General features: G+C 45.2%; 1 protein-coding gene across 1 annotated transcript; it reads right to left on the bottom strand.

Moving 5' to 3' along the window:
* Window positions 1-107: 107 nt before the first annotated feature.
* On the bottom strand, window positions 108-2,145 carry LOC106746691 (UPF0160 protein MYG1, mitochondrial-like). Its single transcript, XM_014623507.1, has 6 exons — window positions 2,023-2,145; window positions 1,685-1,873; window positions 1,519-1,614; window positions 1,195-1,446; window positions 929-1,127; window positions 108-844 (listed from the first exon to the last, which is right to left on the bottom strand). The coding sequence occupies exons 1-6, from the start codon at window positions 2,070-2,072 to the stop codon at window positions 464-466; spliced, it is 1,167 nt and encodes a 388-aa protein (XP_014478993.1). The 5' UTR covers window positions 2,073-2,145; the 3' UTR covers window positions 108-463.
* Window positions 2,146-13,149: the final 11,004 nt, after the last annotated feature.

Genomic DNA, 13,149 nt, shown 5'->3' with positions numbered 1-13,149 from the left:
CGAAGGACCGTGTGCGGGGAGACGCGCACTCCGTGTCATTTTGTATGGATCTGATGTGAGGAGCAAGTTATACCAATAAACGTATCATGTTTTAAGAGTATTGACGAATGTATATTGTACGATTTATTCTTCCACGTTTCGTTACATTCATAATAACTTAGTTTTTACACATGAACATGAAAAATTAAATTTCCTAATTCATGATCCAGAGTGTAAGATATCGACGGCACACTTAAAAACTGTCTCCTATCCTGCTATTCGTCATAGCGTCAGTAAACGTATCATGATTCAAGTCTTGACGACTGTGTATTATGCAATTCATTATTTCATGTCTCGTCACACTCATAATATTTGAGTTTATGTATATATAAATATAAAAAGTTTAAATTTCCTAACTTTCACGACCCAGAGTGTAAGAAGAAAGGTCGACAAAGCAGCTAGAAATTGTCAGGTAGGAACCCTGCTAGTCGTCAGAACATGGACATTCCTCGAGTGGTCTCGAGAGCTTCCCAGACTCATAGGCTGCCACAGCCATAGCTAAGGCGCCATCTCTGGTCTTGTGTCCACCGATGAATAAAGTGGCATGCACAAACTTGGCGCCTTCGATTCCGCAGGCTGCCACGAGCGCGTCATCACGCAAACCGCCCCACTCACTCGGCAAGAATATCCTGCAGATGAAGCTATTCAATACTTGCGGCACACACTGAACCCGATAATTTTCTTCGCCCGGAAAAATGACGAATTTTATCGTCGGAGAAAGTTCCATTTCTTTCTCCAGATGAAACAGGTGCTGCTGCCACGGCACCGGTCTCGACAATTCCATTATCACTCCGCTCGGATCAATCTGCAAGATTGATTTTCTTAAATTTAAATAATCAATCGGGAATACGTGAGGTGAGAATAAAGAAGGAAATCGTTAATGTCTTACCTCAAATCGACCGTTTATGGCGTTTTGCACAACTTCTCTCGCTGGTAACCAAACTTTCTCCGTGCGGGTTACAAAACTCATGAATACACGCTGCACCATAGCCATAGCGTTTTCAAATGCTTCTTGATTATTCGTACTTTTGATCGTCCACTCATTCATGTGTTTCACTAGCGAACTCAAGTCAGTATGTATATAATATCTAATAAACAAAAGTACTGTAAGTCAGAAATCATGTCGGTACAAGCAATACAGGTGAAAATACCTACTCTGGTTCCGGCTGATCTAGCAGATCTGGATACATCGGTATACCATTGTCTATAGCATCAATTTCCAAAATGATAGTATCATAGATTTGCTTGAAGATCTGATCAATGATTCTGTCTTCCTTTATATGTGGAAATATATTCCTAAGTATTTCATGGCCGAAGTGACAGTAGATCAATCCAGCACTGCTTAACTTGATCTTGCGGTTGAAATTTGGTTTCTTTAGGACGGTGCTAGCTGTTTCACAAAAGTCTCTAATATGAGAAAGGATAGTAACATGTTAAGAAACAGAGGAAGGTATTTCATTACAAAATATATTATCTCACCTCATATGATGGTCGTATCTATGGATGGAAGGATTGTATATTCCACCAACATCCACTACAATGTCACATTTATCTAAGATATCCTGATTTCGAGTTCTAAAAATATAACGTAATACTCACGAATTGTGAATATTTGTCTCTGATGCTGTCTCTATTAATGACTTACCTCACTATGGTAGAATTCATGTATTGTGGCAACATTTTTAAAAGTACACAAGCAAGCACTTCATCGCAATGGAAAGTGCCATCATGCGTGCCAATTTTCATTTGCTTGTCTACTTTATTCGACGTCATTTTTAACGGGAAAGAAAATACAGAGGTTTTTTGGAAAGGTGACTTGATGAGATTGAAGAATCTGTTAAAAAACATCCTTTATCAAATTATCTCCGTTACTAATTGATTGAAAGTCACTGGAACATTGAGTTACCGTGTTAAATTATACTTCCTTTTATTACAAAGAAATAAGAAATGAATAGTATTTTTATTATAGTAACTCATTCTTACCTGATACTGATGTAAGCCACGTGATGTAACAGCGTGTACTGTGTAGCCATCGACGAAGAATATATAGATATAGTACAGCAAAGATTTCCCTGAACTGCCGCAGTGAGTCGAAAAGACTCTACACGATTATTGGACCTTTTTTTTGCGAGCTAATGAGCAGTCTGGTGCCATCTAGCGGTGTTGAGCAGAAAATCGTTTAGAAGGGTTTGAGTCTCGGTTAAATTCGGTTCGAATCTCGGCTAAATATGGTTTGAGATTTGGATATGTGAATTGGACTAGTTCCGAAATATTCGCTACGAGGCGCCACCGTCCTTACCGGGATAATTGAGCTCGTTTCAAGTTGATCACAGAGCAATAGAGCGTTTATGTTTGTGACAAAGTGTTCAAATAAGCTAGATCCTACGGATAACATTAATATATTTATATGCTTCTCAATACAAAAATTTGGAATCGTAATACAACTTAAGACGGGAACATATGTTCCTTCTATTTCAAGTAGTACGACTGAACAGATGGTCAGCCGCATTTTCCGTTATATGAAACAGGTAAAATTCACTGAACTGTATTTTCGGCACAAATGATGATAACGAAGTGGTTCAGAAAGCATTTTAAAGCTTGAAAAATCTACTTATCAGAAATATTAAATTCATAACGTTGCTCTGCCGTTTTTCATTAAAATATATCGTATTAAACGAAAAGCAACGACTGTCCAATTTTTAACATCCTACCGTTCATTTCTTCACTTGATAGAAGCTAAAAACTATCGTTACTAACGACATATTTTTTGGCAGGCTTCGAGAAACAGCTCGCTCGATTAATCCGACGGGATAAATAGCGCGTGAAAAAAGCGTTCCATGTGACACCTGTTCCCTCGGTTGTTCGCGCGTTCTCCCCTTTCTTCAACCTCGTTTCCACGCAAAAATCACATTGTTATTCCGCGCAGCATCGTCGGTGAACAGGCCGCGAGATTCCTAAGTCAATTCATTCTGTGCGTACCGCCGCATTTTGTCTTGTCGCGACCGACCTTCGATAAATTATTTTTACCGAGTGAATGAAGAAAAACGACCCGGCTTATTGTTTCTTCATGTAAATTTCTTTAACTTCGTGGCGTTCAAACGCATCAGGGCGCACGTTCGAACAATGAAAAAAAGGAAATTATCTTTCGCCGCGATAACAGATGATTTTCAATGTCCTTCGCTTTTCTCAAGGGTACAGATACGCAGATCGGTATATATTGCTCTCGATAAATGTCACATTTTCATTTTAATCGCGATGTGACGCGCGTGGGCATTAATCAAGGTGGGTAGAAGGTCTCGCGTCGCAACGATTCGCGCGACATATCGAGCGATACTTGATAACAGTATATTGATATCCGTCCGCGAATATTGCTTCTTCGCGAACATAATACGACGATCCCGGCGACGAAACCTATCGAGACGAAGTATTCGTTAGACCGATCCGCTTTGCATGCGAATTTCGTCATTGGCTCCGGCTGAATTTTCGTCTTACCATGTAATACGCTTTTTTATCTGTCTATCTCGATTACTGGGCGTGCGGTTACGCGTTTCGCATGGAAATGCGCCGAGCGAGTGAGCGTTGCAAGGACGGTGTCTTTCGTAGGTGCGGACCAGTTTCGCGAGCCGTTCGATACACACGTGTCGCGGCGAAACGAAACGCGTTCGTTAGATTTTTGCCGCGCGACAGCCACTAGAACTAGTGCCGCGCCTCGCGTTTCCCCGCTTTTCGTTCTCTCTTTCCTCTCTACCGCGTCTCGCGAAAAAAGGGAAAAAAGCATCGGTCATTCGGACGTGTGTTCCTTTCGCCCGGACTGATAAGAGGCGTTCGCCAATTTCCTCGTGTTTCTCGATGTAAATCGACTGTGTCCCTCACCGAAAATAATGACAACGTGCTCTAACGACGGAATTATTACGCGATCGCGGTTCACCGAGAAATATTTCAAGTGGAACGCAATCCGATTTTCCTTTAATCGTAAACTTCATTAACGGGAGAACCCTTTAATGCACGAGAGATAATATAAAGATGACAGACATGAATAACGCATCATTTAGATTAAACGTGTACTAAATCAAGCAAAGAAACCGTTTCCTCTGTATGTAACCGCGTTTCAAATAGAATCTCGAACAGAAAAGGAATCTTCCGCATCGATAATGCCGCGCGTGCCAAATGTCGGACGGACGACTTTTTTCAGACTGGCGTAGATAAAGAAACACGCGTCCTCAAGGGTTAATCATCGACACTCGTCGATGTATCTCGTCGTAACGCAATGTACTGTGCGTTGGCCTAGGTTACCGTTAACTCCCATCCGACTGTGCGCGCCGCGAACGTCACTTCATCTTATCACAGAGCTGTTGGATGAATCCGAAGCGACGATGATTTGCTGTCCGTAAGGATTCACACATCACGGATATCTCTTCGAAGTTCGTTGGACACCTGAGACTTCCGCGATATATGGGATATTTATAACGAAATAATGGGCAAGAATTTCATTCGCAGATTCCAACTCGGGAATGTTTTTTCTTTCATTCCCGGCGAAAGAATCTTGTCTATCGTATCTTCTCGATTCTTTCATATTTAATTCATTACTGCTTTAATCAAGCGGTTACTTCATCCAGTTGGGTAGACCGTTGACGATCAACGGTGCGAATGATGACGTCGTGTTACTTTTTAACACTTTGGAAAGTGTAAGCGTCTGATTCGCGGCAATTTAACACTCGAGAGCAGCGGTGTGCCAGCGCCGAGTCACGACAGGTTGAACGAACGATGGCAAAACAATCGGACGAAGAGGAGATGGTGGAGAAGGAGAACCGAGCCGAGCGATCGCGCGGAACCCGGAAGGAACAGGTCCTCTCATCTGCCGCTAGCAGGATCTACGCTAGCCAGGTGAGCACAGGTAAAGTATAGCCGGGCCAGTGCGCGGTCGGCCGTCGGCTCGGCAAGAAGCGCGTGCAGAAGCGATAGGCCGATGAAGGTACAGCCGAGAGAGTGCGTTCAACTCGCGCGAATCGTGAATCGCGCGACGCGTAACCACGCGATCCCATGTCCTCGACGCTCCACGAGAAGGTGAGAAGAGACGAAGACATGCCAAGGATAACGCGCTGTTCGTGGACACGCATTACTGGTACGTGAACCCGATGCGGCTCGCAGTATTTTCGATATACACAATAAAAGATCTCCGGAGATTTAGTGGAAAACTAGATTTAATGTAGAAATGAAATTTCGACTCGGATGCTCCGGCATTGTCTTTTACAATCGAGAGCCTGAGAAAATATATTTCAGTTCGAAAATTCCGAGTGTTTGATCGGATCGTGTAGAATTGTTTCCGAAACAAGCGCCTCGAATATCCACGACTTCGGGTGGTTGCACTTTCACACTCCTGTGGTTTTCATTTTCTTTTCCGAACCCAGATCTTGACCAAGATCTCGATCCAAGACCTCGATCAAACAGTCTGAATGAAAAAAAAAGAAGAAAATAATTCTACCGATATCTCGCTCGCTTACTCGAAACACGTTCGAGCGAAGAGGGATGTGGCGACCATAAATCGACTGAATCGAACGGACACGTCTTCGACGGCCCACCTCGGAGGAAGAAAGCCGTCCACGACGCGCCATATGCGCGTGCAATTCCTCGGCACGTGTCCGTCGTTCGACAGTCACATTCAGACTCGCGCTCGTCGAATGTCCGACTTACACGATATCACGTAACAAGTACACATATAGGATACATTCTGGAGAGCGAGTGAAGAGATTCGCGTGTCTAAAGTAGCGTCGTTTTCGAAACAGCCACCTGCCAACGGCTGTCAAACAAATGTCGAAATTCTTCCAGTTATATCCTAGTGTGTTTAAAAAATCGTTTAATTAATATACAGTTTAAAACAATTATTTATAATTATTTATGTATCAATTTATTATAATTATTTCTTTGTCTGCTCATTATAAATAATTATAATAATAATTAAAAATAAATTTAATTGTCGTTACGAGATACCAGCGTTAAATTCTCACTTGCCTGACTTTCGTTAAATCGTTTTTCTAATTATATAATTTGCATAAATCATGTATGCATATATTTAAATGCAATATATTTAAATGCGATCACGTCGAACATTTTCTACAAGAACCTGTCAGCGTCTAAAGAGATTGCAACTGTCTTTCGTCTTTCTCTCTGACAGGAGTGAAAAACTGTCTTCTTTCTCCGGAGAGATTCTTTTCCTCTATTGCTAAAAAAAAAAAAGAAAAGAGAACGCAAAACAAACAATTTCCCACGTATCGCGCGACACCTCGTACTTCCGAGAGCACGCGGAATGCCTGAAAGCAGGTTACGGGGTTAGCGCACGGCGATGAGCGAAGCAAGCAGGAGGAAACAGCAGGGAGGAAGGAAGAAAAAGGGAAAATAAGAGCGGAAGGAAAGAAGAAGGAAGAAAACGAGAAGCAGGCGGCGGGAGAATAAGATAGGATCCTTATTCCGCGGGCGATCGAGCGTAGGAGCGCCGCTTGAATTTCAACTCGACCGGCCGTTCCGTTTACAAACACCGCCGCAAGGTGGAACGGAGCGAAAAGTCGGTCTCGTTTCCGCGAGACGTTTCGCGAGGAGGCGACGGGGTCAAGGTTCGCCTGGCGTGCGCGGTAAGCCCGGCTCGATCCACCGCTCCGCGGATTACGGGGATGAAATTGGTTCGAGCCACCGTTTGCGATCGCCGGAGGATCGTCCGCGGAAACGTGTCGGTGACGAGCATCGGAGATAACGAATCGCCGCGATTTTCCGGGCGTGCTCGCTCCGGAAATCGAGACTGTTTGCGCGAACCATCAAGGGTGGCTAGTCTAAGTCGGTTTACGCGCCGATCTCGATATCGATACGTCGATATAATCGGTAGAAAGTGTGCCACTTGTGCTGTATATTTTACCGCTAATCGAGCTATTCCGACATTACTCGCTGGTATTTCACTCGGAATTCATCATGGAGAAAATCTGTCGTTTTTTTGCGCGAAATATCGCCAAGTGGGGGACAGACGATATCGAAATTCGTTCGGAGGATAAATCGTCAAATCATCCGAAAGTACGTTTGGGAGTCAGGGAACATGTTTGTCTCGTAACAGTAGGTCTCCTCGCGAAAGGACTTGTTGTTATACGCGCGGGTTAAACGGTACTACCGGCGCAACCAGTGCAATTACCGAGCCACTCGGTTAGCCTTGCCGAGACGTCGCAATAGAAGCCAGCGCGATTACTTGATATCCGCATGAAAGACCGGAATTCAGCACGGTTATCAGGACGTTCGTTCAGCTCATCGCTAATGCACGTTACGAAAATCTCAAACGGCCTCTGTCGCAAGCGCGGTGCCATCCGGCGCGGAGAGATATTAACTACGGTATATTAATTATGATTTTTATACGCTCTGCTCTCGCGAAGAGGCTGACACGCGTGTCATGAGAGGTGTCGCAACGTTGAAATGCGAAGCGGCTCCTGATAAATTGCTCCCGACCGTGTTATTATTAGCGCGAATTTATTTTAAATAGCGCTGAAAGTTGCGAAACACGTTTGTCGAGGCATTAGAAAGCCGCGAGAGGATTGTTGTCAACTGGGCAAATCTTCCAGTTTTAACACGCCTTTTTCAACATTTTCGAAAGCTGCTATGCGGGACTAAAGTTCCAGTCAAAAGGACCTTAGAAAAGCCACTAGCCCGGCTAGTAAGTAATAAGAAGGTTTATTATCGGTTTTATTTGCATTTGCCGGCTGAAAGTTGAACTTGTGGAAAAAGTCATTTGCCTCGAATCGCTAATCGAGACTCGTAAACCTCGGCATTTTGCGCGAGGAAATATCGATTCTGTATTAGCCAAGGAATGCGCGACTAAAAGGACATTCGAGTACGTATCGATTCCGGTCACGCGTAGCGTATCATGCAAATGCATTGATATCTGTTCAACGGTAATTGATATTCGCGAAAGATATTACATGAGCCGCGGTAACGCGGAATACGGCTCCGAAATAGACACATTCGACGTTCTGAAAATCGCAAGTAAATAGCAGTTCGTGGATTAGAACTCGCTGCCGGCCGGTGCGCTCGTAATTTTCAAGCGGGCGGTCCGTTCGAATTTCAAGACCGAGCCTTCAATTGCTCCGATATTTCCTTTCGTGCCGACGCCGGAATTTTCCGAACAGTCGAACTCTTTGGGTTACTGCGAAAATCGATCGAACCGACCTCGACGAAATTTGAAACCCGGGCCCAGTGTAGGAATTGTGTACATTCGGCCAATACTGGCGAGATACAATTTAGATTTTATTATATTACAATTCAATATTGAAATATATATTTTACATGATAATAAAAAAAACATAATAGTAATAATAATAATGACAAATCTCTTTACTATCACTACAGTGACAATTTGCTATGTCAGCGAAAAAAAAATGTTTGCAGTACTTTCCAGTAAAAATTGGAATACCGAGGCCATACCTCGCCAGCAGTTATTTCCTTGGGATGTTTCTACCTTGAACAGTTCGATCGCGCGACCCTCTCGAGCCCGCAGTCGAGCTGCTCCCGACGGGAGCACACTTCAATCGAATTTTTCGTCGCGCTCACTAATTGCATCATTCCATTGCGACCGACCGGTTCCGGGCACTGATGAGAAATTGTGGTAACAGGCCGGTCTTGTTCTAGTTCTCCAACGCGCGCGAGCATTAAGAGCTGCCTCGTGGCGCGAAAGGGCACCTGCAAATTCGCACGCACATTCTTCGCGCACCGCGCAATTGCCCGTAGGGCGCAATCCCTTCTTTCGTATTACCCCGACATTTTTTCACTAATAGAGAGAAAGAGAGAGGGAGTGCGGTAGATTTAACGATACCGCTGAGATTTTTACATCGTGCCGTTACCGATTCTCGCATTAATTAGAATAATCTCTGATCCAGGTTCGGAATTACTGTTAAACGTTTGATTGTTACTTTTAAATGTAATGTAAGTTAAACGCGAGATATAAAATAAAGGAGCCGTGGGGTCGACCCCAATCTTGGTGGTTAGAGGGTTAACACGATCTTAAACGCCCTAATACCGCCCAACTGAAGATACTGATTTTGGAGAAGAGAAGGTCCTTCGAGAGAAAAGACATGGAGGACCGATCTATCTATCTGATCCCGGCCGCTTCTCCGCCAACGAGTAGCGCGGATTATATTAAATTCGTCGAGACGGACAAGGCGCGCGTTCGCAATGCGGACGATATTCGTATTGTTCTCACTCGGCGCGCAAAACGCGCCGCCCGAATCGGGCGCATCGTCGACGCTTTGTCCCGCTAAACTCGGCGAAATCCTTCAATTATTGGTCGGAATGAGATGATCCGCTCGAGCGTGTCTCTCGACGCCGCGGTGTATTCGCGCCGGCGATGATCGGCCGAGCGTAAACGCGCGCGCGCGACGGTCCGCTATCATGGTCCAGTGGTCTTTAGTAGTTTCTTATTCGCTCACGTCTTCCTGAATATGCCGGACGAGCAGCGCGGACGACGCGGAAACCAGACGGAGAACCAGAATATCGGCATCTAAAACGGACAAGTCTGAAATAGACGCGCTCCGGTCACCGCTTTAAATCTGAGGAGGTCGTCGCGCGCGCGACCTCGTCGGGTACCGTAAGATTGGGCTGCGACTCTCGGTCAGGATAATTTTGGATGAGTCTAACGAAGAAGCGTTCTGCCTCTCACTCTGTCGTCTCTCGAGCGAAGAGGTCAAGACCCCCCTCCCTGTGTCTCGACGACGGGAGGACGAGCGCTGATGACACGCTTCTCGCGCGCGACTCAGCATCCTCTCGCACGGCAGAAGCAAATACGCGGTCTCTCATGCATTTATTCCGCTCTCGATCGAGCAGATAACTCCTTGCCTCCGGATCCAATCCCGGAGCAGTTACGTAATCGGACAGAATAATACCGGCCGATCGGTCCCGCGACGATAACAATCTATCGAGAGAGGCAGCGGGGTCGTCGTCAAATGTGTGAGCCAAAGTGGAAAAAGAATAAATTGCTTTCATGCGCGCGCCTCTCCTCGTACGTGCGCTCGTTCCATCTTCCGAGCGACGGCGCGGACGAGCCCTTTCGGAATTGGAGTGTAATCAGGCGCGGCGGATAATACTTTCTTGATTCCGCGGACGCTCTCGTGACGACTCTCGACGAGAGCTACCTCGAGCTGCGAGAGAGAGAGAGAGAGAGCGTCGATCGGGTGAAATGAAAAATTAGGGAGCGCCAAGGAAGCACGGCGAAAGATAAATGATATTGGTGAGAGGAGCGAAAAAATGAAAATAAATATTATTAATCGTCGATCTTGATAAATTTCTGTCTTCTCAACGAGCACTCCGCTCCGTCTCTTAATACTTTATCACAGATATATCTTCCGAATCTAATACGCTCTCGTGCGATTCGCGCTCGCGAGACGAGATCGCGTCGAGAGGGCGCGTCTCCTTGAACTTCGAGACGGGGAACGAGAGAACCCGGGTGTCGTCGGGGCGAAATGAAAAATCGAGGCGCGGATGGCACTTTCCTCGATTTCGATTGATTTTAAAGTGCGCGGGACGTCGCCGTCCGAGAAAAGCGCCGATGGCCGACTTTGTCCGGCGCGGCAGGCCGCTCACGATTTATCGTAAATCGCGCCGAGAGCGAGGAAAAAGTATTCCGCACCGATGGCGCGCGCGCTTTCCACGTATCGCGCCTCGGAGTCGGCACAGAGTGTCGAGCGAAATATATTTTGAACGCGTATTATTGGTGAATGCATTCGCGAGCAATAAAGTTATCGATCGCGACGGTGAACATTTTATTTGTTTTCAATGGCTCGTTGGGAACAACCGATAAGGATAATAGGAATCCCATTGGACGACGATTTGCCAGCGCATTGACTGAAATACATATCGCCGTTAAACGCTCGGCTGTAAATACTCTAAAGTAAGATCATTAACGATTGACGAATGTAACGATAATAATAACAACGATAACCGGTTCTCTATACGGCATGATTTCGCGTCCGCAATCTGCGCAACCATTTATTCGAATAACACCTGATACTGGAAGCCAGCAGCCTCGTCATCGCGCAGTTCCGCCCGCTTATTTCCGGGGCCCAGATTTAAGGCGGAAATCTCCGGACGAGACGGATTCTGTGCATTTCTATTTTTCTTCGGAAAAATGTTTCACCTCACCCACTCTCATCGCGCGTCGCGGACGATATTGAAAAATCCTGAAATAAAGGCTTTTTGATGACGCTTGATCGAAGGTCAGCATTGTGCAATATACAGAATGTCTGACGCAAGCCGTCCGATCCGTCACATATATTTGTAATTTAGATCAATGTGAGCAGAAAAGTCCTCTACCATTTTGTAAGCAATCACGCAAAATTAAAACAGAAAATTAAAAGTACAAATTATTTGTTCCCACTATGAGATCATTTACTGTCCTATATCTACAAACCATTCGTCATCTTACGGATGCTGGTATTTTGTTGAATGAAGAAAATTTTTTCTCTCAGAGTGGCTTGCGTCACGCATCCCGTACACGCTGTATTGCGAGGTATGATACGACGATAACGACATAAGAGAACCTTAAAAGTTCCAGTGAACGGTTTTATTCAAATTAACTTCACTTTCAAATCAAAAGGATTTTTCCCCCGCGCGACTCGTGGCATTTGTTTTACTTTACGCTTATTTTTCGTCAACACCGCGCTCTCTCTTTCTCGATTCTATTTCTCTACGAGCATCGCGAGGCACTGCCCGGAATAAAAGCAGCCTCAACAACAGGCTCACCATTTATATAAACGGCAAATAGGTATGATTTTACGTCAATGATACCCATTCACGAGTGGTGCGTATTTCTGTTCCTGGCGATTGCTCCTGGCAATACGTATCTCCTTTCACTTTTGTGGGTATATATCCTGTGTAAAGTTTGGGCTTCGCCGCGAGAGAACATCGACTACAATCGCGTCCCGCCTATCTCGATAATTCTTCGACGCCCTAACTGCCCGCGATCGGGCTCGTAAAGACGAGGGATGCGGTACGAAGAGATCGCGGAAAGAAAAGAAGCAGGAAAAGTCGCTCTTAGACGAGACGGCGCCGACGGTTATTACCTTTTCCCCATAACGACGCAAACAAGTTGTATAGCGTAACGGGTGCAGAAGCGGAGAAGTAAAAGGAGCGAAAACGTTCGGTGAACTACGCGTTTATCTGCTGCGACGTGCAATCGGCCGCGTTAATTGCACTCGTGCTCACAAAGACTTCTCGATCACTTCCGTTTTTCACCGTGAAATTCCCGATTTACGAACTATCCGCACGGCTGAACTTCGCGCGCATCGAATCGATTGAACGCTCGGAGGATCGTCGCTTCCCTCCTCCCGTTCGAAACGGCCGAATCTCCCCGTCTCGAATTGTCCGGGCCATTTGATCGCGCGATTCGATCGAGACTTATTATTTGTTTATTTTTGTCATTAACTTCCGCGATACGATATAGGGACCGAAATGAGCCGTCACAAAACGGCCGTTGTCGGACTCCCTTGCGTTTTGGCACGCTCGATAATGCTATGCAAATGTCAATGGTGAAACTGTTCTGCCGTCGCTCGTGAAAAGCTCATTATGCGAGCAGATAAATTCTACTGGGCCGCCACGGTGAAATCTCCGTTATTACCTGGATTGCGATTGCGTCGTCCGTCGTTGCGCCGGTTGATTGATCTAATGCCTTATGAGATACGCGTCCGTATTATCGCCCCATTTTCATACCGTCGTGTCTAATTGAAAGCGAAGCGCTCGATCGATTTCAAAAATGGTTCCCTTCGGGTGGAAAATTAAAACGTAAAACGGATGATAGACGGTGAAAGTTGAATGATAAAAATTGGAAGTTTAAATGAAAAGTCAATTTACGCGGTATTAACCGTACGGAAAAAATTGCAAGAATACGAAAAAATTACTGGTATAATAGTGAAGAAACAGTCCGCATTATTTTTCTCCATGTAGGTAAACGGAAAAAGAGAAAGGATAAATATTCACTGCTCCTGTCGTAATAATTAGCAGAGTCTTTGCCGCCGCAAGTTTGTATAGGACCGAAAAAAACAGAAATAAAAAAAAAATGAGAATAAATGTGCGGAATTTCTTTCTTAAGCCACA

The sequence above is a fragment of the Dinoponera quadriceps genome, unplaced genomic scaffold (genome assembly GCF_001313825.1).
Source record: "Dinoponera quadriceps isolate SergipeBrazil2010 unplaced genomic scaffold, ASM131382v1 scaffold1565, whole genome shotgun sequence".
Taxonomy (NCBI): domain Eukaryota; kingdom Metazoa; phylum Arthropoda; class Insecta; order Hymenoptera; family Formicidae; genus Dinoponera; species Dinoponera quadriceps.
This window is presented reverse-complemented; position numbering and strand designations above follow the sequence as displayed.